The sequence below is a fragment of the Strix aluco genome, chromosome 25 (assembly GCF_031877795.1).
Source record: "Strix aluco isolate bStrAlu1 chromosome 25, bStrAlu1.hap1, whole genome shotgun sequence".
Taxonomy (NCBI): domain Eukaryota; kingdom Metazoa; phylum Chordata; class Aves; order Strigiformes; family Strigidae; genus Strix; species Strix aluco.
The window spans coordinates 7138336-7166129 of record NC_133955.1 but is presented as its reverse complement, the minus strand read 5'-3'; the positions used below and the strand labels follow the sequence as shown (position 1 = coordinate 7166129).

At 52.6% G+C, this 27794-nt stretch overlaps 1 protein-coding gene and 1 long non-coding RNA gene across 3 annotated transcripts in view; one reads left to right on the top strand and one right to left on the bottom strand.

Annotated features, from left to right (window-relative positions):
* The window catches only part of PLXNA2 (plexin A2), a 175191-nt gene that overhangs the window by 97400 nt on the left and 49997 nt on the right, over positions 1-27794 (top strand). For both annotated transcript variants that reach the window (XR_012626410.1, XM_074850385.1), the window contains exons 5-12: positions 4073-4173; positions 8047-8170; positions 9167-9320; positions 10516-10612; positions 14118-14232; positions 24067-24267; positions 26096-26192; positions 26553-26746. Coding sequence is in view for 1 of the 2 variants with exons in the window: in XM_074850385.1 (XP_074706486.1) it covers positions 4073-4173; positions 8047-8170; positions 9167-9320; positions 10516-10612; positions 14118-14232; positions 24067-24267; positions 26096-26192; positions 26553-26746 (1083 nt within the window). In the remaining variant the exon portion in view is untranslated. The remainder of the gene's footprint in view (positions 1-4072; positions 4174-8046; positions 8171-9166; positions 9321-10515; positions 10613-14117; positions 14233-24066; positions 24268-26095; positions 26193-26552; positions 26747-27794) is intronic.
* Positions 14247-24184, bottom strand: LOC141934720 (uncharacterized). The gene is made up of 3 exons (XR_012626411.1): positions 23572-24184; positions 15602-20853; positions 14247-15055 (listed from the first exon to the last, which is right to left on the bottom strand). It is a non-coding gene; the product is annotated as an uncharacterized LOC141934720 (long non-coding RNA).

The following is a 27794-nucleotide window of genomic DNA, read 5'->3' as shown; positions in this document are numbered from 1 at the left end:
GGTGATAGACCTTCTCGGATGTTTGCTCTGAGTGCCAGGACCGTTCCTCTGACCTATCTTCTCTAATGTAAACAAAGCCAAGTATTTGCATTTAAAAACTAAATACTGAAACCCAAAGTCCTTTCCAAATAAACCACTCTGCTGCGCACAGAACTGCCCCAGGGGCTGGCGAGGATGAGAGAGCAAATAGACCAGGCTGTGACAGATGGGAGTGACGTTGGGTCTGCATAGCTGCGAGGTGCTGGTGCCCGCTGGGATCTGGATGCCAGGATGGGGATGCCACGAGCGCCCGCGGCCATCGGAGCCGGGGGGACCCAGCGGTGACCACGGTTTGGGGTTACTGAGCGGGTGCAGGCTCCTTTCCTGCTCCCTGCCTTTGGGAAGCCGCGGGCCTTGCACAGCTCGCAGGCAGGATCTCTCCTTTCCTGCTGGCTGCCCGCTCCGCTGCCTTGCCGTGGGCAGCCGTCAGGCAATCAGCCGCCCTGCGGCTGCGGGCAGCAAACCCCTCCAGCCTTCCTTGGTTCTGCTGTATCTGGTTACCGATGGAAACATTCCATTCCTCGCTTGAGCCACCTGTGGCTGTAAAATCTGCCGAGACTGATCCTCTGAAGCCTCGTCCCCCCTTTGCTGTGGAGCTGAGCTGCCGGCGCAGGCGGCGGGTGGGTGTGCGGGCAGGGACGGGGAGGGGGGGCTCACTGGATGCCTCCTCCCAGGCCAAGCAGGATCCACTCCCGTCACCAGGAAGGTCAGCGTGCTGCCAGGATGCGGGTGGCTGTGTTGGTGACAGCGATGGCCGCGGCCACTGCTGTACCAGAGACTATCAGCAGTCCCTCTGCTGTCTTCTTATTTATCTTCCCTTCTGGTTTTCCTTTTTCTGTCTCATTTTTTTACTGTTTCCTTCCTATTCAACTGCTTCTTGGCCTCCACCCTCTCTTTTTTCCTTCTCCTCGATGGCAGTCCGTGGCATGGGGGGACGTTCTTGGACTTGGGGGTCCGCTGTCTGTCCCCCCCCACAGTCCATGATGGTTTTCCTTCCACCTTCAGGCATTGGTGTTCCTTCTCTTCTCTCCAGCACAGCATTTCACATGCACAAATGCTTTGGTCTCATAATGGTAATTAGGCTGGCGGAGAACAGTTTAAAAATACCTAAAGCCAAGAGAGTGTTTCTAGCATGCCATCAGGAAGAGTAAGGACATCTGAGCTTTACTTCTGTACTGTCTCTGAAGGAAATAGAGCTTTCAGTCTCTGTGTTCATGATAGGTATGGGATAACATATGGATATATCCTGTTCTTAATTGTATTTCCCTTGTTTTTCCATGAAAATGAAACATATTCTTTAGAGGGTTGGAATATTTTCGAGATTTGGATCGTGGATGGTAGGGTTGGTCGAGTGTGCATTAGTACTGTGAGAGCTGGGCAAGTACTGCAAAACCCCACAATGGTTTTCATGCATGCAAATATCTAAATGCCTTCTGTTCATAATCTTTTTTAACTTCTTCACTTGAACATTTACTTGGGTATTGGAGCAATGTGGGTTTTCTGGCATTAATTTTTATGAAGGATGAATTTCAAAGTCACAGGCAGAAGTATTGGAGGAAAGCAGATGGTTTATTCTTCCCCAGAGTCTTAGACCTTCCTCCAGCCAGGGACCAGAAACCCGTGGCCACGGGGTGTATCTGGGCAGTTGGGGCTACAGAAGTGCTGACCCAGAGGCACCCTCGGGGCTCTGGGTGCCAGTGCCAGCTCTGCTTCAGTCACCAAACACTGCAAAGAGGCAAATGGGTGAAGTTCTCTGACCTACATGTGCAGGCATTACAAAGAAAGGATCAAATGGCCCATTTGGGCTAGAGATGTGTGACTCTAGGCATTGTTCAAAATTTCTGTGTAATTTTTAAAGAATTATCATGTGCAGAAGCCACAGTTTCTGAGCAGAAAAAGAGCCCAAATGCCTAACATAAAATCATCTGTAATGAACTGTTATTCGTATAATTCAAATCCTCCGTTATTTATAGAGCGCCGCGAGAGCATCCAGCTCCTCACAAACATGAAACAAGCCCTGAGCTGCATATAAATCACCGGGACAGATCCTGTCAAGCCTCACGTTGTGGGTAAGAGGCGGGGGATCAGCAATGCCACATAATTTCGGGGCTGTCCTGACCTCCAGGGTAGCTGAGAGCCGTCCCACCAACACAGCTCAAGGTTCTGGGCGGATTTGAGGGGGAACGCAGTGACCTCCCTCGCCGCATCCTGCTGCCGGAGCCACCACGGCTCTGTGGGCTGCTCATTGGGTTTGAAAATCCTACGTTTGCTCTTAGGTTCCCATCCAGGAGCAGCGCAGCGTCCGCATCTCTGGTCTGCGCTGGGAAATTTCAGATCATTGCTGGCGGTGGGTGGGATGGGGAGGGCGTGGGCCGCCCCGGGGGGGCTGTGCCTGCTGCCGGGCTGGGGGGCTCGCTCCCGCACCACCGCGGCTGCTGTAACGTGCTTTGAGGTCCTGAGCAGGAGGAAGCAAAGCGGGTAAAAACGAGTCATGTGCAGCCACCTGAGGCACAGGCGAGACCCTGAGAGGGCACCCCGGTTGCCTTTTGCAGCCAGGGATCAAACCCAAGCCTCTGTGCTGCTTTATCACCCTCCACTTCTCTCTGAAGCTCTTCACAGACCTCCCAGGCAAATGCCTCCCCGGCATACCTGGCTCTGCCTCTCGCACCCCTCGGTTCCAGCTCCAGGGCTGCTTTGCTCTTAGCACAGCCCATGAGCCCTGTGAGTCCCGTGGACTTCATCTCACCGAAAAAAATACCCAGCCCCGCACATCCACACGCAATTTTTGTTTTAGGAAAAGCTGTTAAGTAGGGCTGAGGAAACAAGAAGAATAGCAGCCCTATTGGTGTCGTGTTTAGAGAGGAACTGGGTTCTCACTGTGTCAACAGCACTTGGCGTGAAAGTGGCCGTTGTTTGACGAGACACTGCTCCTTTCACCCCGCGCGCCCCAGCTGCTGGGAGCCGGGCGCTGTTTTGACCGACGGAGCGAGTGCAATGCCGACAGTTGTTTTAATTTTCAGCCAGTTGCAGGCATCGCTCCTGGGGCCCGAGGGGAGCGGCCAGCACTGCAGGATGACTGTGCTGGGGACAGCAATAATTATTTACAGTATTTGATAATAGGTTGTAAATACGTTGAAGAAGGACCGGCACCAGCAGGGCCAGAGCTGGAGCCACCACGTTGCAGCATCCAGGCAGGAGATGCAAATGTACCTGCCGGAGGTGGCAAGGGACAGCTTGGAAAGGTTAAAGTGGGATTTCTCCACTGGAGTCAAGCAATGACCCGTGGTTAAAGCTTGGTGTCATTTTGGAGCCTTCGGGGTTTTCAGTGCCAATAAATGGGTCAGGACCGTGCTACGCCTCAGCGTCGCGCAGGGACCTTTCGTGTGTGCAATAAGGGCAGGAGGGGGTTTGCAGGAGCGAGCTGGGTCGGTGCTCCCTCGCACGCTTTCCTTTCCCTCCGCTCTGGCATCTGCAGGGGACAGGGGGGTCACACCTGGGCGGCCAAGTCCATGCTGGTGCTGGAGGGGCTTGGGGTGACCAAGGGGGAGCAAGTAGTGAAATACCCACGTAGGCTAAATAAGCTGCCACCCTGCAAAATCCCAATGAATTTTATTCCCTGCCGGCTCTCCTCCCTGAAGCAGCTTCCCCCCGTGGCACCTGTAAGATAGCAAACTGTAAATCAGGGAGGAGAGGACGCGGATTTTGCCATGGGAGCGTCTCTGGGCAGGGAGGTCGGGAGGGTTTCTGGCGAGCCAGAGCCGGCGGTGGGAGGCCGGCTGGGCTCCGGGCTGGGGCTCTGCTGTGCCCGTGATTCATGGCCTGGCTGCGCCCGAGGGACTCGGTGACTTCATGACTCGCTCCCCAATATTTCCTATTCTTGGCTGACTTCTGCACGGATGTTGGAACAAATTCATTTAACTTTGTGAACCGCTGTTACTTGACTCAAACTGGCGAAGCAGGACCTGGAGCTGCTCTCGCTTTGCTTACCCGCTGCACGGGGAGCACTGAGCCCGTGTGTTTGCTTCCTTCGCAGGTGTCCCGGGTGCCCGTGGAGTCCTGCGAGCAGTACACGACCTGCGGGGAGTGCCTGAGCTCGGGAGACCCCCACTGCGGCTGGTGCACGCTCCACCACATGTAAGTCCAGCCTTGGCCGTTTCGCTTGAGGTGCTGGTGATGATGATAAAAGCAACTTTCAAAGTCACCAAGCGCCTCCCACGCAATCTTTGCAAAAATCAAATTAGGTTGAGGTTCCTTAAATCCATTCTTCCCTTCCCTGGACGTTCCCTGCATTGCAGCGTGAATGTTGTTGAAAATCCCTGAGCTCCTGTGAAGGGGTAAAGGAAAACAAATTCCTGCTTTAGGAGTGGTGGGTCACACACCGCACGGAGATGGTGCCATGGACACGATGGGAAAGCAGAATTTAAACTGGTGGGAACAAAGGCCTCATGTTTTGCACACTCCTGCTCGCCCAAGATGCAAGTACCTCCCAATTAACGGGGAATTTTTAAAGGCAATAGTAGGCTTGATTATATGAGTGGGACTTTGCTTTCAGAGAGCTTACAGCACTGGAACTGAGCAGAGCACCAAGCCTTATTAAATGTATCAAGAAGAGATATTTAAATTCTGCAGGGAAAGGTCGGAGGGTCTGTGCAACAGCCGTCCCCGATGGGGCAGAGCCGGCAGCGCAGGGCTTGGAGCTGGCAGCCCCTCACGCGCATCAGCAGGCACAAAGGGTTTGTTTTTTTTCAGGGGAGCTCCAGGAAACGCTCTCTGCATTCAGGAGGTGTCTGTGTCCTTCCTTTCTCTCCCCTGCCATAATAACGATCACTTCCTAAGGCGGAAGGGGGACCACCGGGCAGAAGCAGATCAGGGGAGGAGGGGAAAGCCTCGAGGAGGTTGGAGCAGAGGAATAGAAATCCCTCCGGCCGTGTGCCAGCTTGCAGAGCAGCCCCGATAAATGCATGGAAATTGGGGCGGAGGCAGAGTTCAGGGACCCGCACAGCAGCGCTTGGCCACTTGCCTGAGGAGCAGGTGCTGGAGGGGGAGCGGGGAACGGCAGGCTCCTCCGCAAATCCGGCCTGGATTCGAGACCTGGGGGCTTTGGGGTGCAGACTGGCTCCCCGCAGCTTGCTTGGTTTGCAAAGAGTCGTTGCCACACGTGGGGAGGTGCAGGAGAACTGTTGCAGCCACTGGCCCTGAGCATCCCGCAGCTCCACACAGGCAGGGGCTGGGGGCAGTGGCCCCCGTCAGCAGCGTGACAAGGTGGGACACAGGCACCCAGGGCATCTTTTTTGTTGTTGTTTTTAGCTTTTTTCCTTTCAGGCGAGCCTGTCCGGCCCTACAGCTAAGCCACTCTATGTGCATTTGTGTCCTAAAGCCTTTGCTGTCACAGTGGCTTTGTCAGAAGGAAGCGCTTTCCATCCCTGGTGATTCCCATCCCCTCGGCTCTTCCCTCGGGACAGCCATCCCCTGTGCCTTTCCAGTGGCTGGGACAAAAGCCACCGCAGCCTTTTGATAGTGAGGGGACGAGGAAGCGAGGAAAGGGGACGCGCTCTCCTCAGCCTCTGGCCAGAGCTGCAGGTCTGCAGGTGCTCCCAGGAACCGGCTGCAGGGGTGCGAGAGCGTCCGCTCCCCTGGGGACAGCGGCCGAGTGTGGCTGCATTACATACCTGGGGACGGGGGGGTGGTGTTGCTCCTCAGGCTCCTACAGCAGCTCCTCGGCAAGGATCACCGAGTGCTTTCCTAATGCTAATGAACTGAATCTTCATAAACCACCTGGGAAGCAGGTAAAGGTTGTTATCTTCATTTTGCAGAGAGAAAACCCTCAATGTCAAGAGGAGAGAAAAGTGTCATTTCCTCTGCCCTTTTGGCCGTGACATTTCAGCATTAACCTATTCCCGACAAGGGTTTCTTCCCTGATGGTATTTCTCAACCCTCCCTTCAAGTGTCTGCACATTCCTGGCCTGCTTGGAGCAACAATCATTTTTTAGCTTTTGTCTTAAGCTGTAAATAATTGAGTTTATCTTGCTCTTCCTGAAGCCTCTGTCATATTTGTTTGGAGGCCCCAAGTGCTGGAGTGCTTGTATTTAATTTGTCATCTCTCTCCTGTAATTCTTACATGTCCCTCCTGCCAGATGGACCAGCTGCTCCTTTGCTCAGTGGAAGGGTTTCGGGTCAGGGTGCCCCAGACCAGCAGCGCGATGGTGGGACAGCCCGTCCCTGCCCCGCGCCTCCGCCACGTCCTCCCGGCCAGGGATCTGCTTGATCCTCTGCACGGGAGAGCAGGATCCTGTGCTCCTCCTCTTCTGCTCTTTGGGAGCAAGCAGAGGCCTCAAGGAGAGTGTTGAAGAGTCTCTTCAGCCCAGTGGGATTTGAAACCTGCAAGACTTCCATATGCTGCTCTCCACAAGTGTGTTATTGTCTACAGACCTATTTATCTCTGTTAGGGCTGTTGCCATAAATAGTATGATAAAAAAGAGCCATTCCAGCGAGTCAATGAGATAAAGGCTCCAGTCAAGAGCTCACTTTAAAGCTATCTTACAGATTCACTTAAACCTCAATAATTCTTCCTTTGGCAGCATTCATATTTAGCTCCATTATACTTAAAAAAAAAAAAAAAAAAGGTAAAATAAGCGAGAGGGTGAGGAGAACAGCACCAGCGTTTGCCAAGGATCACACGGGTGGTTTGGAAAGGGAAAGTGCAAACTCTGCTTTTCTTAATCAAAAGCAAACGGCCCCACAGGGAGGATGGTGGTCCAGTGTTTCAGAGCGGGAGGCCCTGGTTGTGCCAGGCACTTGTCAGCTGCCCAGAGCTAGATGTGCGTGGCAAAATTCAGCCTCTGCGTGGGCAGGAGGTGTTTCTGCTGATGCATGTGTGTGTCTGGGACCGCCTGAGCCGCTCCGCAGGGAACCAGGAAAACAAGCAGTTTGACAGCAGCAACTTGTTAATTCGGGTAACATACACACTCAGGTAACTGTCAGAAGGGAACTGGCTGGTGGCATGTGGGGCTGGTGGCAGCATCTCGATCCTCTGACCTTTGTGCCACCGATTGAAATAGGGCCCAAGATCAGCAGTGAGTGAAAAGTGATAGAGTTTGCTGATAGCGTATTAAGACCATTAATACCAAAAGGCCAATGTGTCATCTGCACCCAGGGAGGGGGTTGGAAGAAAAGGATTTTTGCTCAATGACATAAAATAGAAAATCACTGAGGGATGCCAGTGCTGTGCTGCAGTCTCTGATACCTGGTTTGAAACACTGATAATTCTTCCTTGGTCTCTCAGTGGGTGCTCCTCTACCTGCTGGAAGCAACTTAATTTCACTTCACTCCAAGGACACCTGCAATAGGAAACCAGGGATAACGAGCCATCCCGGAGCACGCGGCATGCAGGAGCAGTCCTGGGCACTTGGGCATGCCCGGGGGCTGCCATTCCTGCTGGTGGGAGTGGGAGAGAGCTGGGAGCTCGAGGTGTGAAAACTGGCCAAAGCACAGCCAGCAGTCCCGTTCCTGGCCCTGCCGTGCTCCAGGAGGAGGCGATTAATGAACTATGTGTTTTTATTTTAATTAGAATGGAGGCATCATCTTGTTACTGCCTGTTATTGCTTTACGGTTTAGTTTCTGTGCAGATGATGAATTTTATGGCTTGCGGGGGCCCCGGCTGAGCAGCAGCAGAGCACCTGGCTCACCCCGCACCCACAGCGCCCGCTGGCATGTGGGACTTAGTAGTTCTGGGTCATGTCCCAGTGCAGGTGGGACTGGGAATTGCTTGTGAGATAGTTGTGGTTTGTCTTTCCTCTGATCACAGAGTATTTTTCAGTTCTCTTTGGTCCTAACCTGAAGTCTGTGCCCGATACCTGGTCCCGGTGCAGAGCATCGCCCAAAATCCTGCTGATAACTCCCCCGTCCCCTGCCGAGGCTCTGCCCTCCTTGTTTAGCTGGAGCACCTCATGCTGTTCGACATCTTCCCTAGGTGCTTTCTGTGCTCTGACGTGTGCTCATGTGCGGCAGGTGCTCGCCGAGGGACAGCTGCGAGCGAGCCGACGAGCCGCACCGCTTTGCAGGCAGCATCAGCCAGTGCATGAGCGTCAGCGTGCAGCCCAGCAGCCTCTCCGTCTCCGAGCACAGCCTCCCGGTAGGTGCTGCGGGCAGGCGGGGAGGGGGAGACCTGGCAAGGAGAGGCACTTCCACCACTTTTCGGGTTCACAGCAAACACTCCATTCTCCAGCCTTTCTCCCTTCCCGTCGGCACAAATGTTTTCTCATGAAGTCAGGCTCGCAGAGGGACTGGGGAGGAAAGGGGTCATCCGAGCCGGGGATGGCAGAAACAAATTCCCCTTCCCCTTGGGCCTCAGCTCACATTTCTCTTGGTCCGGTTTCATTAGCTGTTGAAAGGAAAGGCTTTGTTTCCCAAAAACCTCATCTGTGAGCTGTGCTCAGGCCTGGCTCTCTGAGGCATCCCAGCTGTTGCTCTCCAAGCCCCCCAGCACCCCGCGGCAGCTGGCCTTGCCACAGCCCCTTCCCGCTCCCCCCCAGGGCTGGCTGCCCCCTCCTGAATCGGTGGGGGGCTGTTGGGAGCCCACACCCCACTTCAGGCACTGGTTTGCCGTGGGGCCGGTCCCCATTCGTGATGGGGTGCGTGGGCAGTTGCTCGTTCACATGCCTGGGGCAGGGCTGTCCCTCCCGTGCTGGCAGCAGGGCGGTCGCAGTTGTTGGAGCCGCAGAAGGTTGCTGGGGCAGTCGCTGCCGCTCTCCTGTGTGTGAACACGCTGCTGCTGCTGTCACAGGTTCCTGTCGGGGGCATGGAGGGTGGCAGTGCTTCTGTAGAGCAACCGGGGGGGCGACAAAAAGCTGCCATTGCCACCTCCCCTGAACCTCAGTACCCAAAGGCTCAGCAAGACGGTTTTGTATCGGTGAAAAAACCTGTGTCCTTGGCTTTCTTCTTCCTCCTCTGCTCCCCATGAAAGGGCAGCTGGGCACCACCTGTGGGCGGACGGGTAATTTAAGGGGGTCAGTACTGAATGGGAGAACAGCAGGTACTGAAAATATAAAGGCAACTCGGGCAGCTCTGCCTGCTAACAGGTTGCTGGCTGTGTTTTGTTTCCCCTCTGCCTCTCCTCTCGCGGCTGCAGCTCAGCCTGCTGGTGAGCGATGCTCCGGACCTGGCGGCCGGGGTCACCTGCCTCTTCGGCAACCTGACCGAGGTGGAAGGGCAGGTTTCGGGCAGCCGCGTTGTGTGTGTTTCACCAGCAGCGAAAGATGTTCCTGCCATACCTGTGGATCAGGGTAAGTGACTGACTTCTGGACAGCGATAGGGCATTTGTGCCACCCGGAGGTGCAGCGTAGGTTTGGAAGTACCTGCCAGACCCTTTGGGGCTGCTGCTGGAGAAAGTCACGCTCCTGTCAAAGGTCATTGAACCCAGGGACCTAAATGTGCTCCGTCCTTAAGAAATGCATCCCACACGGGGAAAGATGGGCTGGGAGCAGGCAGCACCACATGCTTGCCCTGTCCTTACACCCTCCCTGTGCTGCCAGATGGCTCCCCAGGACAGGACAGGAGCCGTCTGTCCCCCCCGGGGTGACTCATGAGCGGGGCAGGGGCTCACAGACTTGTCACACCAAGTGGGTCTGGAACACGGGAGCCCTCCCCTTGGCCTGGCTCAGCACCCATGAGTAGGTGGATGCAGTTTCTATTTTTCAATCCCGAACTTTGTGTTGTTTCTTCATTAATGTCACTGCTGTCATATTTTTCCTTCTCATAGCCAACATGCTACTTGCTTAAAACTCATTTTCTCCTTGGCATCCTTCCAGGTGTCAACTGTGCTTCCCTGCTGATATCTTTGTATTTCTAAGGCATTAGATGGAGCCTGAGACTTGGTGAACGCTGGGGGCCGAGAGCCGCTGTGGTAGCGGGGCTAGCGTAGACTTACCCACAGCAGCTCCGGAAGAGCAATCTGCTCTTAATTAACTCAGTGCTGAGGCTCCTTAAGAGCTTCACTGATGCTCTTGTTTCCAGCATTGTCTCCTATTCTAGTCCTGGGCTGCTTCTCAGAGTAGACTGAATTAGTGTTTTTATACTGGAGACAGAATCCTTTAGGGAATGGGATGAGATTCCAAAATCGTTTCAGCTGTGACCCAAGGCAGCGTTTAGACCCTGTGTCTCCAATGCATTTTGCCATCAAGCATGATGGAGTTTGGAGGCACTGCTGGAGACAGCCAGCCCAGCACCCTGGGGTGCTTGAGAGCAGGGTCCGGCCAGGGCGATGCTCAGCCCCCACCTTGGGGAGCTGCCGCAGACCCACCGCAGGTGGGGGTCCTGTCGGCGGAGGGAGCAGGGAGATGAAAGCAACCCGACTTCCACCTTCTACCCCAGCAGCAGATGGCTCAGCACGCTGGCAGGCAGGGAGCGGTGCCCCCGCGTCTGCTGTCGCTTCCTTCGTTACTGCTGCCGGGACTGACAGGCTCTGGTTTGCATCCCCAGACTGGTTCGGCGTGGTGCTGCAGCTGAAGTCGCAGGAGACAGGGAGGACGTTTGTCAGCACGGAGTTCAAGTTCTACAACTGCAGTGCCCACCAGCTGTGAGTGCTCCCTCCCCGTCCCTGAGCGGGAAGGAGAAAGGGCTGGGAGGTGGATGCTGGGCTCCGGGACCAGCCAGGGGGGTTGTCACGCTGCTTGGCTCAGCCAGCAGACACGGGGGGTGGAAGGGGAGCCCACCGGTCCCCGTCTTCTCTGAACTTCTCTGGGTGTGTGTGTGGCTTTCTCTGCCTTGTGAGACGCAGGCGGAAGGAGCCAGAAAAAAAACCTTAACCTGCTGGTGCCCCCAAGCTGCGCGAACCCGCAACTGTGAACTTGGATGTGTCTTCGCAGGCAGCCGGTGAAGGCAGAGCAGAGGGTCCGGGGAGGTGGGAAGCGGGGAGGAGGCCTGCGGGCAGCTGCAGGAGGCAGAGCCCTTCCACGCTGCACTGCCCAGGAGAGCAGGGTGCTGGCTGCTGCAAGATGCTCCCACGGGGTGACAGAGGAGGGCACGGCTGCAGGAGGAGACAGCGGCAGGGACTGAGCTGGACATCTCCAGCCCTGGGGTGTGAGCGCAGCGGTTGTATTGGAGATGGAGTGAGCAGCAGTGCTGGCGGCAGGAGCTCCTCACAGCCTGCCAGCCCCTGGGGCTGGGACAGAGCAGCCCTGAGAGCCTGATACGGCAGCCCAGGCGTGTGGCAGGCACCGTGGGCTGCTCCATGGAGGACTGGGGGGCTCGGTGCTGGTGGGGGGCTTGGTGCTGCTGAGCATCATGGAAACATGGCCCCCGTGGGCGCGTGTGCTGCTGGAAGGCAGCACGCAGCTGGCTGGCCTTAAAAACACATTTACAGCCCTGAAGTGTTTATAGATTTCTCTCTGGAATCAAGGCAAGCTCCAAAGCACCAAAATGAAATGTGGGCAGGACCTGCCAGACGTTTGGCTAGTGAACGGCCGGCCTGACCCACAGGGCTGGGCAGCATCTCCTGTGGCAGGGGGCAGCTGCCAGCTTTGCTCCAGGAGCGTGATTTGCTGCTCGAGCTGGCGGGTGGGAGTCAGGAGCTGCCACCACAGCGTCACTCCCAGTCTTTCTGCACTGGGTTTGAAGCCTCAGGCTACTGGGCCTCCCCTGCTGCACTTGGAGGAGGGTTGTGTGCACTGACAGGCTTGGCTGGCCTGTGGTTTTTCTTTGCGTTCCTTTTCTTTTTAATTTTGTTTTGAGCCATAACACAGAGCAGAGGTACCGGGATGAAAGAGCCCTGTGAATCCTTCAGTCCCCCCATGCTGCCTCTCGTCATGTCCATACCCGTTACCCCAGTGATCCCAGCCTCCTGTTGTGCTGCCCCTGTGCTCAGCTCTGTCCCCACAGCCTTGTCCCTCAGTCAGGTCCTACAGCACCAGCCTCTCCAGCCGTGTGCACTCGCAGTCTCCCCAGCGGTCCCTCTGCACTCTCGTGGTTTTGAATTTGCACAAGGGATGGCATCACGGAGAGCCCTGTTCTCACTCAGGAGCTGAGGTTTGAATCAGGAGAGGCAATGCATCTTTCCTGGCCTGTCATTTGGCTTCACCTGAGGGTGCCTTTCTACCAGCTTGTGTTTGGAGATAAAGTGCTAACACAGTGGTAAATTCTGCAGCACTTACAACATACCGGACTCGTTATCAGTGAGTTCAACAGAGCACGAGCCAGGCTGGCAGGAGTGAATCTCAGCGTGCAAAAAGGACGAAGGAATACAGGTCTCAGCCAGTGGAGAAGAGAGACCTGTTGGTCCTGAGCCTCTTCGTTGCTACTGTCAGGGTGTCTAGAGAGAGCAGGGGAGCAGCCATGCCCTCGTGGCTGTGCAGCAGCACAGATGGTTGTGGGGTGAGACGCACATACCCCTCGGGAGGTGGCATTAGGCTAAGAGGGGCAGGAGGGGTCTGGGGCTGGACAGGAACGTGCTGCTTTTGCAGACTGGTTGTGTGAAACCTCCCGTGCTGGATCTGGCTGTTGTGAACCCACAGGCTGAGATGGTTCAGCGCTCACGTGCATGAATTCCTGCGTCCTCAGGGAGCTGCAGGTGAGTCAGGGAATGCGGTGGTGGCTTTTGTGTTCCTTTTAATAAGGAACAAATGAGGTGGAGAGATGCACTTTCTGAAGCAAGAGCCAGGGGTCCTTAAGAAAGCTGGATCAGGATGAAAGACCAAAGGTGGTGACCTGGTGTAAGTCTGAGAGCTCAGGATCCTGCCGGGAGCTCCTCGCCCCTCTCAGCCAGGGCTGAGCAAAGCTGAAAGCAGCAGCCAGAAAACCACGGTACAGTGAAAGGTGCCGAAACCAGCCATTGGCTTGGGTGATCAGAGAGGTCCCCCCCCTCACCCCCAGCCGTGCTGGGGGAAGCAGAGAGCTCTCTGTCGGCACCAGATGGGAAAGCCAGAGGCCAGGGCCAGGCCAGGTGAGGGCAGTGGGAGAAGTGCTACAGACCGAAACGGAGACAGAAATGGGTCAAACAAACGAGTAATTAAATAAGCTTGCAGCACTTGATGCTCTTCCCCAGATTTGCATGTGCATGATTAGAATAGGCTTCCTTAGCTATTAAGGTCACTACAAATGCATCAGAAGGAAAATACAATTGAGTTATTAAAGCACGCATGCTCGTGGCAGCAGCCCGTGAGGGGCATTGCCCTGACACCTCCGCCCAGCTGGCGAGAGCCTCTGCCCAGAGACCTGCTTCCCTCATTTTTCAGAGTTTCCTGCCTAAGGCCACGCTCCTGCTTCCTTGGTGATGCTCATCTGTCTGCACTGACCCTGGGCTCACTCCAGCACATCCCTGCCCCGGGCACTGCCCGCTCCAGGCAGCATCAGGGTCTCTGGACCTGCAGGTTATGACACAGAGCTGAGTCCCATGGTCACAGTTTATACTTATTCCAGCAGACGGTCACCAAAACGCTGCCTCGTGGCACAGAGGGTTGGCCTCAGAGATGGAGGAGGTGGTTACTGCAGATATCAGCAGCTGTCATGGACCATGCATCTAACTGGCAGCCAGTTAGTGTGGGGTAAAAACCACCCAGCCAGTTCGCTGGCAGCTGGGCCACCCCGTGTCTGAAAAGGCTCTGCGTTCTTTCATAAACATTTCATCAACAGTTAATTTCTTCCAACATGAATCAAAGGCACTTGCTGGACTCTGCACTTCAAGGCCAAGCAAAAGTGTTACCGTTGACTTGAAGCATTCTTGACTTGTAAAACAGCTGATCCAATTTTTGCCAGGCTTGCCTTTTTTTCCACTTTCTAGAAACTAAAAACCAAGTCTGGTGTCTGTGCAATATTGTGCTTTATTTTATGCCAACGCAACGGTGTGTGATAAGTCCCAGCTTGTATTTTATCAATGAATGAATTGTGAGGTTGCTTAAGGACTTGTCTTTTGAGTGTGTGTTTTCCCAAACCTGTTTGTTACTTTTGTCGTATCAAATCATCTCTCCAAAGAAATATTTTCCCATGAAGTACCCTGAGCCTGGGCTTCTGGCTTAGGCCCGTCTATTACCATATAGACCTCCCACGGTGATAACCTCCTCCGTAACTTCTCCTTTCCCCCCTCCCAGGTGCCTGTCTTGTGTGAACAGCGCTTTCCGCTGCCACTGGTGCAAGTACCGGAACCTCTGCACCCATGACCCTACCACGTGCTCCTTTCAGGAGGGACGGATCAACGTCTCTGAGGTACCAGACCGGGGTTTCACTACTCCTGAGCTCTTTATTCTTTCCTTTTCTATGGTACAATTAGCATAACCAATGCTTAAGTGAGGCTTTTCAACTTCCCGTGAGTTGGGGCTCCTCTCTTGGCTGGCATTGAAAAGCGCAGATACAACTTTAAAAGAGTGTAGCAAGAAAGTGTCAATTTAGTAAAAACGATGTGTCTCAACCTGAACATCAAAGCTGCTCCCACCTCTGATATGTGGGTACACTCAGGTTCAGTAATAACTGTAATTGCTCTGGTGCTTTCCTTCAGGGAAAAAGGCTCCTCAAAGACCAGCACATTTCAGCAGCTTGCTTTACATGAGGTGTGCAGGGGTTTGCATGATGGCAAGCAAGGAGTCAGATGCAGAGGTCTTGGTGGGACTCATTTGGTGGGTTGTGTTGGCAGGTCTAAAATTTATGGCAGGCCTAAACTTATTAAGAAGGGAGTTTCAGATGTGAACAGCCCCCGACTTTGGAAAAGAGAATTGATTCAGGTTCCAGCACTGTGGATCAGGAGTCAGCTCTCTTAGCAGTTAATAAAAGGTGTGGGGCTCAAGTCCAAAAATGCTTTTAACGGTTGGAAGGAGGCAGGAGGCATAGCCCATTAACAGCTCTGCCAGAGCTTCTGTATGTCCCGAGGCAGAGAGATCCATGGAGGAAAGGAGTTGGTTAGCACAAATTCCTGATCAGAGGTTACCACTGACCCCTTGGTCTGGGGTTTCTGTACCCTTACGTCTGCGTCCTGGTCTTCACCCTTACGGCCCCTGCACGTGGCTTTGTAGCACCTGAAGTGCAGGTCCTAAAGCTGCAAGGAAGAAAAAAAGGTTTAAAAGGTGCTTAGAAAATCCTGAGTGTCTTGGAAAGTGGGAAAGGCAGCAGTGGGGACAGACATAAAAGTTAGAAGAAAGGAGAGTAAGGTTAGCCAGCATCAAGACAAACCTTTATCAGTGAGTAATTGAGATAAAGCAGAAAATATCAGTCAGTAGCTGTTAGAAAGAAGTGACTGAAGCTGCCAGGCTGCTGCTAAACCAACAGTAAACTTGAAACTTAACTCATGGGTCTTTCTGGTTAAAATGCTGCCAGCAGGCACATAGATATGAGGCAGGAAACGTTAATGAACTGCACGTGTGGGAATCTGCAAAGCCAAGGGATGGGCAGCATGAGTGGGAGCAGATGCTGCCTCCTGCGAGGGACGAGGGGGCTCGCGCAGCCGCCCCCGAGAGCTGCCCTGTGCCACAGGCAGAACGGGTGCCCAAGGAGAAGCATCAACCCTGGGGACAAACCAAAAGCTTTCTCAGTCCAGTTCAAAGTCAAGAAACTTCCTTGCCACATAGCAAGAGAAAGCAAAAACCTTTGCTTTTCCTTCTCTCGAGCGATGTGGGGCTTTTCTCTTTCACACTCAAAGCATCGCTGTATTCCCGGGCTTTACAATCGTAGTCTCAGTTTTATAGGTCTTCAACCCCGTGATCTCAGAAGTGTTTGACAAGTCTCTGGTAAAGTAGGACAATCCCATTATCTCCATTTTTCTGCTGGAAGCGCACAGGACTTGCCTGAGATCACACAGAGGGAGCGAGTGGAGGAGTTGGTATCTCTGCCAGTTCCTGCTGGGATCACAGGACTGTTGCGTCTCCAAAGAACTTCCTCTGTTGTCTTCATCTTGTAGAGGTTGTTTCTTACCAGGGGATGTTATGTGATATCTCACACCTTCCTGGCGATTACTTTTGATAAGGGCTGATGATAATGATACAGATGCTCCAGTGTTCGTCATGACTTCTCTAGACCTCTGAACACACAGGCAAAAACAGCCACCAAAAACTAATTTGCTTATTTAAGGCAAAAGAATTGCCACTTGCGTACGCAGTGCAGTGCTAATGCCTTTATTGCAGACATTTCGCTCTGGCTAACACGACATGAAATAAAAGCCTCATAAAGAGTTTCCTCTCTGAAAACAATTCAGACCACAATGTTCTCATTGTGTCATGGCCTGATGTATTAGCGAAATGTTTGTGCTCGCCACCATCGCTCCCTTCCTAGCAGAGGGTGGGTGGTGTCTGGGGCCGGAGCGGTGATCGCCGTGGCAGTGCCTTCACCACCGAGGGAGCAGCGCCGGCGCGTGCTGCCCTACTTTCAGTCCCACGGGCCTCTTCTCATGTAAGTTTTGCACACGTGTTCACACGGGGTTGGAAATTTTCTTGTGCCTTTATATTTAATTTAAGAGAAAATATCTTGAATATTCCCTTTTACTCCTGGCCCATCAGAATTTGTGTCCCACTGGGATTCAATGTGTAACGAACTCCCTTTGATGCTCCTAGGAGTTGTCTGTCTTGAGAAGGGAAAAGAGCTCAAAGCCTCAGCTACTTCGCAAGGTGATGGGGGAAAGAAAGCCCTTCTTCATGAGCTGTACACTTGCTCCTTGCAGTCTTCTGGCCGTACTGACTGAGCTAAATGCTGCCTTTTTGCTCCGCTTCCATGAAATTACAACCAAGAGTACAAGCTTTTTCTGTGTCTCCGCCTGCCCCGTCAACAGGCGTTGTTCACTAAGATGTAAGGGCAGAGCTGGGCAGTAGGCACGGGTGATGCAGAGGACAGCCTCCAGAGATGGGTCGGTGCTTTGTCACAGGATACTCAGTGGCCTGTGAAGCCATGGGCGAGTGATAACCACAGGCATTTGTGATGCGTGGGAAGAGACGCCCCTTGACTGCCGGATCTCTGGTTTGCATCACGCTGTTACATTTGCAAAAATGAAAATCTATTGCCTGCGTGCAAGGCATGTTTGGTTTGCAGTCGGTAGGTAAATACGGAACCCTTCACTGCCTTTGCAGCAGAGCTGTCTTCCAGGTCTGAGCTGGCTGTTCTTGGTATCCTCATCTGGTGGGAGGTTTCTGACATGGGGTAAACCCAACTCTTTTGAGGCCTCTGTTTCCAGGTGGCCAGTTCTGTGGAAGTTGGTAATCAGATAAGTAACTCTATTTTCTCAGCCTTTTCTTAGCCTGAGGTGTCATTTGTCCACAGAAGGTGCCTGCTTAGATCGTGCCATCCAGAGAGCAGGGGGAGGGCAAAGACGTGGGGCTGGCTTGCACCCACAAAGCAGAGCTTCTCCCAGAAGAAGCCTCGTGGGTGTGTAGCACTGATTGTCTCACTTTACGAAGCTTCAGATCAGGCCTATGATATCATTTTAATGTGTCTGAGGTGGTTGGGTTTGTGTGTGTGTGAGGCTGTAAGGTGTCTCTCCCTCAATGTATAAAACATGCAGATGAAAGGGAATGTAGATACATAAATATATTCTTACACCCCATCCCAGTGGAGAGCTAGAACCAAATAAATCCTATTAGTTTCCCAGAATGTGGGATCCCATCCCTCTTTGATGTCCACTGCGTGCAGATAATGCCATTTCCACATGTGAGATGCTGAATCAAGGTGACAGAGCATTTCAGATTCCAGGATTTCAGTGCAGAGCCAGATTTTGGCTCTGGTCCGACTCCTTTAAATTTTCATTGCTTTTAGAGCAACACCTTTGCCCCTGGCTCTGCCCTTGGATGCTGAGAGCTGCTTGACGCACCTTGAAGGAAATAAAATTAAAGCTTCCTCATACCTGTCCTTACAGCCCCCACTGTTGAATACCTGCATGGGAACTGTGATGTGTAAGACATAACTCAGAGCCACATCTAAGTCCACCAAAGTCAGCAAATGACTTTGCTGGGTCACATCTGACTTCTGGAGAGATGTGTTTGTCTGAAAACTACCAATAGTAACCAGCTGCAGCAAGATCAACTCATCTCAATTGAGAAGATTGGTTTGAGTTTATTGGCAACACTTTTTTCATCAGTAGATTTATGGTGTGATAACCTCCAGAGTCTGGTGTTTGGAGGGGGACAGAGCCATGCAGGGAAGTGCTCCGCAGGGCTGCTGGGGACAGGAGTGCTGCTGGGAGCCGGGGGGGGATGTTCCCACCTGTAACCTGGCCGTGTTCGAGGGAATTGCTCCTGTCCTCTCCTCTGGTACACGGGGGGTTGTTTATGGGCGAGAAATTGGCTCTCCAGCATTCCGTGTTTTGCATGGCTGTAAATATCCCAGTACTTCCTAAATTAATGGCGAAGGCCGGGTTACGGCACGCGCATACAGCCCAGAGCTCAGGACAAAAGGGCACTGGGTAGGAATTCACCAGTGAGAAAAGTCTCGCTTCAGTTGCCTTTCTTTTCATGTTTGGTTTCTAAGGAGCGAGGTCTGCTCTCCTTTCCAGTAGCATAAATGAAGAATAATGTGTTTCCATGAGTGACGGGGACTGTAATTTATATCATTGGAAACACAACTGTGAGCCAGGGGTTTACATTCATGTGCCAGATTCATTTATGTTTAGAACTTTAAAATATGTGTAGCGAGATAATATTTGTGGAGGTTTGTTTTTTTTAAGATGAAAAGTATGAAAACATTATATTTTCTTCCATTTGGACTAAATCCCATAGTCAAAAGAAATGCCTGCCATTTCTAGGCAATTTTTTTCCAAATAAGAGCGAGAAGATTTGACCTACTAAAACTGCTCTGTTAAACACAAATAATAACCATGGGTGCTCTGTTCTACTCCAGAGACAGATGCATATCGTGGATCTTTAAGGTATTTATAGACCTTGGAATCTTTGAGGCTAAAAAGTGTTGGAGAAGCATAAAATGCCTTTGTAAATTGTGTGCGAAGATACTTCATACACAGAATATTCCCTGAGAGTCTGTGCCACTCATGCGTCAGAGTCTTGTCTTCCTCCAGCAGATCTTCTGATCTGTGTTTATTCTGGTGTACTGAAGTCAAGAAGGATAATAAGAGGATTCAGCATGTGTTTGTTTAGCAAGAGGAGGCAATAATGGCCTTTCTAATTCACTGCAGGATTTACTTCTCATGAATTAAAAAACAAAGTAAACTGATTATGGAACAAATTTTATATTCCGCTGGCTGCAGTCTCCCTTTTATTCTGTTATTTTCTGGATGCTCAGCTCTTCCTGGCACTAGCGTGGGGAAGTGCAGAGTCGAGCACCCAGACCTGAGCCCTGCAGACCAGGGACGGTCCCGTCATTCCCCGCGGCGAGGGGCCCTTTGCCCCAGCCCAGCAGCAGGGCGGGTGCTGCCAACCGCTTCCCAGCTCACCACGAAATTCCTATAAAGTGAACAAGCGTTGGCGGAGGCGTTGCGAAAGCTGCCGATATACCCCTAGCAAAATAATTTCTGTTAGCGCTGGCTTTTGGAGTGGGTAGCAGAGGTGGTGAATGGACAAACCGACCTGCCAGGCGTGTGCTTTCATATGGCATCACCCCCTTCAGCTCTGTGTGCGCTGCGTGGGACCGAGGTGCCACTGCTGCTCCCCCGCGTGAGACCCGTGAGCTCCAGGGGAAGGCCTGTGCATGCAGGGACGTGGGGATCCATCGCTGCGGCAGCAATTTAAAAAAAAAAAAACAAACCCACAAATGAAAAAAAGACCTGAAAGCTGAACAATGAGCCTGGATGGGAAATGGCACAAAGAGGGAGGACAGGGCCTCCAGCAGTGGCTCTGCAAGGCGTGCGGCGTCCGAGCCAGCCCCGCGCCCTCCGCGAGCCCCCGCAGCTTCTGCGGCTTCGCTCACTCATCTGCTCGATTCAGCAGCAACTGCCGGCAGCAGCGTGGCTCCCCGCCAGGGCCCTGGGCTTCTGGTAGTGTAGCGTCTTCCTGCGTATCGCTCCATCCCAAAATGTATATCCCCTTATTAGTGTGATCACTGGAGCTGTCAGCCAGCGCAGAGGGGCTGCCTTCCTCGGTGTTTCCCCGAGCGGCTGCACTCACAGGCTGCAATGCCTTTTTTTCACCAGAATCCCAATGTGACATTTTTCTCCTGCTGAAACCAAAGGAAGAAAAATCTATTATGTCCTACTCATCTCTAATGACGGCAGAACAATTTTTGCTACCAGCATTTTCAGCACCAGAGAGCAGATTTGAAAATGTAAGTCCTCTCCCATGTCTCCAAAGGAAGAAGCATTTCTTTAACAGTCGTCTCACGAATAGCAGTGGCCAGGAAGGATAATGGTCCATAACATATTCATTATTTTCAGGACTGTGCACTGAGGTTCTCCCACTGGTGATGTGACTGGAGATTTTTTGTTTTCAATCATAATGTGATAAAAGATTCTGCGGCTCCAGAATGCCTTTCCTCCCAAAGACAGGCTTTGCACAGAGCTTGGGACCTCTCTGGAGTGGAGCCATTTGTCTCCTGTTGGTCCTTGATATGACTTTGAGGTTAAATGCAAAACCTTAAATGCAGCCAGATCTGGAGTAGAGGGTGGTAGAGGTGTGTGGTGCATAACGAGGAGGAAGGAAGGAGGGTGCAAACTCGGAAGAGCTGGCAGTTGATGGAAAGTGCCATGAATCTTAGGAGTTTGCTGGTGGTAGTGTAAAGGCTGAGCTGAGGCTTGGATCCGTGATAGCAGGGTCTGGGGGAACCCCAGAGCTGAGCTTCATGGTGGCATTCCCTTCCAGCCTGTAAACCTGCTCCACTCAGAAAGGGCTTTTCTTTCCTTCCCAGCACAGCCTGCTTCCTGGCTGTCAGAGTTTAAAATCACTCTTGGCTGTTAATCCGTGAAAGTCCCTGTTAGAAATAAAATAAAAAATATATAAGGAAAAGTGCCACTAAAAAGGTTTATGAGGCAGCAGTTTAAGCTACTGGCTTCTCCACACTGGGGTAGCATCTGTTTCTCATTTACAACTTGCCCGAGCCAGTAGCGAAACAACATCCCAGCGGTCTGGCTGTGAGCTGGAGAGGGAGCGCGGCTCGGCCTGCGCAGGGGCGTTGGTGAGAGCCGGGGATGTTCTCCCTGGCCGCGCGGTCCTGGCTCTCGCCGCGGTGCCAGGCTGATTGACTTACTGCCAGGCAGGGTGGCAAAGGGCTGGGGATGCCAGTTGGGGATTTGGCAGAGGGAAGGGAGACGTCAGTCCATTTTTTTCTAAAACTTCTTTAGCTTAGGATTAATCATTTATTGTCAGATGCTTACAGGTACTTAGGTACCCTAGGTACTTAGTTCCATTAGATCAAAGCAAATTAGAGCTAAACAGAATGTAAAGACTTCTGACGGTCAGAGCCTTTGTCTCTGCGTGTTGCAGTTCCCGGTACATAAATTGAGGAAAAACTGTATCTCCCAGTGTGTTATGAAGAGATAACGTTTAGGATGTTGAGATCTTATGGGAGGAATGTCATACAATTACCAGGCACTAATAGGTCTTTTTTTGCACTTCATCTCAGAGTATCATTTAGATGTCTAGTTTGTGCTCGTGGGGAACTGGAGATCTGCTCATCCCTGGAATGATGTTTGCCGGGAAAGTGCCTTTTTATTTTGCATGCAGCGTCTTGCATAGCAAAGTCTCAAGCTACTGCAATATTAAAACCTGCTATTAATTTACAATTGCATTATTTTGGCCAGACAGTGGCAGAAGTGGAAACAAATCACACTCCTCTGTACTTAATGTTTTAATTGCTGTGCTTAGTTTTCAGAATATATAGTTTTGGAGGCAGCAGCTTTTTGCTCTTTTCTTTGCTCCTTTATTGCAGTCACACAGATGTTTGAAATATTTTCACATGCTTTTCAATGGAAAATTTAATAGACTGCTTCCAGTTTTATGGTATTTTGTACACTCAAAAGATCAGAAAACTATCCTTACACATTTTTTCACTGCCTCGAGCTGAGAACTCCTGAGCCTTAACTTGTTTATAGAATGACCGTCAAGGATGAAATACCATTTTTTATTTAATGTCACCTTTATTTAATGCCCTTAGGTCAGTTTTGGAAGCCTTTGGGGTTCAGGAAGGAGTGCGTTTCATTCCCGCAGTGGATGGCAAAGCTCCCATCACACTGGCCTCGTACTGCAGGAGGGTTTTGCAGCTCTGCTGGCTGTTGTCAGCCAGCCTCGTGCCTGGTGTTGTGGGAGCCGGACCTGTTTAATCTCCTCTTTCATGCAAGAGGCTTCGGTTCCTAATCAGGAAAGGCCTGAAGTGAAATTTCTTTGTGCTGTTTTGTCTCAGCCCCCATTCCCTCCCTTCTCCTCCGGACTCCCACCGAGCAGCCTCTCCCCACTCCCACAGCTCAGCATCCCTCGCTTTTTCTGCTTGTCTCCCGAAATGCATTTGCTCTGGCCTGGCAGGGTGATTGATAGGCCTGTAAGGCTCCAGCTGTAATATACTTCTGAATTTGCATTTAACTCAGAAAGATGCGTTCCTGGAGCAGCTCTCGATTGCATCCCAGAGGTGTGGACAGACTTCGATCTGCCACAGGAGCCGCTGCTGCCTGTTAGTTTGACTCACTGAGCTGGGCTGGGCCATCATCTTCCTCCTGCACGTGGGGCTGGCAGGGTGCCTGTGCAGGCTGGGTTGGCTGCTTCCAGGCCAGTGTAGGAAGGCTCGGGGCGCCTGAAGGGGCTGGGTCCAGAGAGTTGGAGGCTTAAGGTTTTGAAGCCCAAAGGGTGCTGTGAAGAAGGCAGAGACCCGGCGCCTCAGATCCCAGGGGCATCAGGGCTTGTTTGGCATCTTCTGGGCTGGGTCTCCTCCTCATCTGAGGGTCTCTCCGGTGAACACCCAGTGGCAGGAGATTTGCAGGTGCCATTGCTTGTTGATAATTTTGCTGTTTTCATTGCATGAAGGGACATGCAGCCCTCCCAGTCACGGCCCAACATCCACCCCACTGATACATACTGAGATATGGTTGTACACAAATTAATTCTATTTTGTGTCAGTGCTCCCTCCTCTGTGAGAAATCCCTCCTCAGCATTGGCTCCTCAGATCCAAGGATGGCCACATTTGGAAAGCCGTAAGACCTTTGCAAATGCTGTTTGCTGAAGGAGGCTCCGAGTTGATTGCACATGCCAAACCCTTTGCTACAGTTCCTAAGAGAAAAAGCCAGTTTTGCAGACTAGACAGAATTTCAGAAGGCCCAGGGAGAATCAGGATTAGGGTGCTTAATCCCATCTGTGAAATACCCATCCTTACTCTTCTGGATACTGACTGCAACCAAATCCTCTCGTCCTTGGACGTCCTCCGCTTCCCAGAAGCACAGAGCAGGGAAGAGTGTTGCTTTAGAGATAGAAGGGGCAGTTCAGGTCCCGCTGCCTTGCCCACCCCAGCAGCCCCCAGCTCAGGAAAAGCTGCGCGAGCAGCAGCGCGGGAGCACCGCAGCGAGCTGGGCGGGCGTTTCAGAAAGGCCAGAGGTGTCAGAGCAGAGTAAGAGGTGAGAGCAGATAGAGCAGAAATTAACATCGCCTCGGAAATTAATGGCACACTGGCGTGATTTTACTCAGATAAAGCAGAGTGGAACAGTACCTGGTAGCGAGAGGGAAGCACTTCCCATGCTGATCAGTCTCGCTCCGAAGCGGCACACAGCCGAGGGGTGTAAGAAGCGAAATGGGATTAGGAGGAAGCCCGGGGAGTGCAGCGTGTGGCTGGGAGCAGCCCGTCACCCTCCTGGAGCAGCTGATAACGCGCTGCCGCTGCTGCGGGAGGGCAGGGCGAGAGCTTGTGTCTCTGCAGATAAAACCCGCGGCGAGCTCAGAGCGGGGAGGATGCCTTCGATTATTCCCCGAATAGCGGTGTTCCTTCTTCTGCGACTGCAGGGAGAAGAGCAGTGCCAGTCCCAGAGCAGGGGGACTGTGATGGGGTTTTCTTTATTTCTGTGCTTACCCTGCAGCCGCATGGGTGGACTGAGGCTGGTCCTGTGCACTGAGGGTGTGCTGGGACACCAGCCCTGCCGCCGGAGCAGGCAGGCTGAGACCTGGCCAGACCTGCTGTAACCTCCCCCTCTCTTTTATTGCTCCCCAGGACTGTCCCCAGCTCTTCCCCACAGAGGAGATCCTGATCCCGGTGGGAGAGGTGAAACCCATCACGCTGAAGGCGAGAAACCTGCCCCAGCCCCAGTCGGGCCAGCGCGGGTACGAGTGTGTCCTCAGCATCCAGGGCGTGATCCACCGCGTGCCTGCCCTGCGCTTCAACAGCTCCAGCGTCCAGTGCCAGAACAGCTCGGTGAGGCACCGGGCGGGAAACGGGGCAAAAAGCTGCCCAAAATGGGTGTCAGCTCTGAACAGAAGGGGATGGGCTCAGCCACGGGGAGAGTGAAAAATCCTGGAGTTAAACTAATCCTGAATTCCAGGTGGGAACCTGCCTTGGGTGTACGAGGTGTTTCATTATAGTGCCAGCCAGGAGAAGATCCTTTATCTGGCCATTCCCTGTCTGACTGTGGGGGGTCAGCGAGGGGAAGGGGAGGAGGAGGAGGAGGAATGCAGCGAAGGTGTTGAGGCAGGCTAATTCGCACAGGGGAGATAAGGCGAATCACAAACCCCTTATCGGGAGCTGTCGAATTCCGGGTCACGGTAGCTGGATGAATACAGTAGTGCTGGAAAGCAGCGTGGGGCAGGGAAGGAGGGGGAAAGGAAAACTGCTCAGCGCTGCGGAGAGAGGGAAATCATCTGAATGATGCTGCTGGAGAAGCAGGCAGGGGAGGATAGCTCTCCTCCGTAGGATGGGGCTTAGCCCTGCCTGGCAGGATTTTACCCCAGAACACTCAAAGTCACTGTGGCAGGTACTCGGGGATGCCGAAACACATATGGTGAATGCAGGCCACCCTCCGAGCTGCAGCCCGCGCTTGGGCCAAACATGGCACGCTTCAGCTGGAGGGTGGGCGGGGAAGAGCAGCATCCTTCCCCTCCCTGTCGTGCATTCAAAGAGGTCCACAGGCAAATAGGGCACGTTCAGGTTGTCTTAGGCAGCAGAACAGGGTCTACTTTAATATTCAGTTGCAGATGGTCTTAAATTGTTAATGAAGTTTTGAATTTTTAAAAATTTCACTGGATATTTATATATCACTGGCTGTCTTTGGGCCTTGCAGCTTGGTGGGTAATAAATGTATTAATACTATATAGTACTTTCCCTATCCAAAGCGATTTATAAACATTAGAGGAGCAATTTTATTCCTGTTAGGCTAATAGGAAGTGGTAAGTAGAGAATGTAAGGGCAATTCTGCACTTGCAGCTCTATCACTTGCACAGAATATCTAGCTTCACGCCAACTTAGTAAAACCCAGGCAAGGTGAATCAGTACAACCAAATGTAAATTAAGACTGTACAACTATTGCATGGGGACAGTCAAAGCAGTCTGCTTGGGTCTGACCATCATTCCCTTATCCCAAAGAGGATGGCAAGGTTCGCTCACCTTTCTAAGTCATTTTAGCAGCTCTTGGTTGACTTAAAGCATCAGGCCTCATTGGTGCTAATTGTGATAATGGGAATTTCAGAATCCACTGGGAGTTCACCTAAAGCATCCAGATTCACTCAGCCACGGCCCCCAGGATGTCCATGAGAAGGTGAATAATTCAAGCCAGTGCTATCCTAGATGAGGCTGAAGCAGAGACTGGGAAAGGACCTCTCTTTTTTTCTCAGCTGTTGCCTATTTCATCAGCCAAAGCTGTGCAGCGTGATTTTTAAGCTCCCAGTCCCACTAGGGTGCATGGTGACTGTATGAGAAGATAGCCTGGAGGCAGCAGTCCTTCCAGTCTGATTAACTGGAGGGGCTGTATTGATAAGCTAGAGACTGAGTGGCAAGAGCAACCACTGAGAGTGGAATAATTAATCTATTACCTCTCACAAGGACTAGTTCTGATTTAATTATCTGTTCCTGGTAAGGAGGAGGGAGTCAAAGCAGGACCCTGGAGATGAAGTGTAGAAGTGTGGTGGTTCAGACATCAGCACGTGTTTTTAAGGAGAGAATGATCACAGTTTCTTTTAAGAAATCCTCTTGTCCTGTTAGTGTCTCTGATACATCCTCCCAAGCATTTCATTCTCGATCTTCTCCCCAGTATCTCTATGATGGGATGGACATCAGCAACTTGGCAGTGGACTTTGCTGTGGTTTGGAATGGGAACTTTGTTATCGACAACCCGGAGGATCTGAAAGGTAACGTGGGCTTGAGTTGGCCTTCAAGGTGCGGGAAGGCGGGCGGTGATGGGGGCTGGAGGGTGGCTGCCGGAGCAGAGCAGCGTCAGCTGCCGCCACTGCGGTTGCAGGCGGGGACATTGTGGTCGTGGTGGCTCCTGCGGTGGGTGAGAGCAGCTCGCTGCTCCGCTGGTACCGGTGCTCACTAAGCGCCGCTGACACAGCCTTGGCTTTGGAAACCACACGTGTGAGTCCCCTCCGCAGCTCATTAAATCAAAACTCAGCCTGTGCCTTTGCTCGTAAGTCCAAGAGCAGCTGTAGCCGGTATGAAAATGCCAATTCTTGACCTTGCCCTGAGCGCCCGTCCCCTCTTCCCCGCAGTGCACCTCTACAAGTGCGCGGCCCAGCGCGAGAGTTGCGGGCTCTGCCTGAAAGCTGACCCCAAGTTCGAGTGCGGGTGGTGCAGCGGCGAGGCCAAGTGCACGCTGCGGCCGCACTGCGGCGCGGCCTCCGCCCAGCCCTGGCTCGACTGGTCCAGCCGCAACGTCAAGTGCTCCAACCCTCGCATCACCGAGGTAAGAGCCCGCGCCTCCGGCCCCTTCTCACTCCTGAAGCGGATTTGTGGCTGTCTCCCTCTCAGCTGAAAATCCACCCTCGTCCACCCGGTGCTGAAGAACAGAGAACAAACCGCTCTGCTGCTTTCTCTGAAATTAATGCACAGATCCGCCGCACGCGGCTGGGGTGTGCAGCCCACTGCCCTGCCACGCAGCTGGCACTCGCTGGCGGCGCTACCAGCATTGGGGTGACCGCTATGGGCTGTTGCAAGAATGCTAATTAAACTAGGGAGCTAATTAGTCTATAGTTGATGCTTCCGATGTTTCTGTTCAGACCGCTGAGGGATGCGAAATGTCTCCCAGGAGCATTTTTACCAGTAAAACAGCACTCGGTCTGTTAACCTTTCTATTAGGAGTGACACTCGTATCAGGTGGGAATGAAAGATTTTGGTTTCTCACTTAACTCCCCCAAAAAAGCCTCCCTGGCCCTGAGCATGTGTCCCTGCTGCAGAAGGCAGAGGCCATGGGTGTAAAACAGTGTTGGGCTAAAGTTGCACTGATGCTCATGGCAGGGCAGGAGCAGGGCTTCTCTGCACACAAACTTCTGCCGACTGAAGAGGAACCCCAGTACAGGTGGAAGTTTCCTCTTAACTCGGATTAGTTTCTACGCCAGCTTAGCTAAACTGGCTCATGCTGAGACCCCCTGGGAGGAAGGCATCAGCCTCCTTTTTATGGAGGAAGGGAGGAAACCACAGAGGCTGGTGGTGCCTGTCAGGGCTGGGGCTGACTGGAGGAGGATGTTGCTGAGGAGGGTCCATCCACCCCGCAGGGACATTACCAGGCCTTTGGTATTTCTTGCGTAGACCTTCTGCCCAGCCACATTACACCTTTGATGGGCAGGTGTTTCTCTTGTGCAGTGTTTTGGAAACTGCAGAGTGGAGCTTGTGAGGCTGCAGAGGAGCAGAGGGGGCGGTGGTGCTGACTGTGCAGAGACGTGAAAGCGTTAAGAAACTTTGAGAGTCTGTCCTTTCCTTGGGTGGTTGGTTTGTTTGGCAAGTCAGAGGTATCT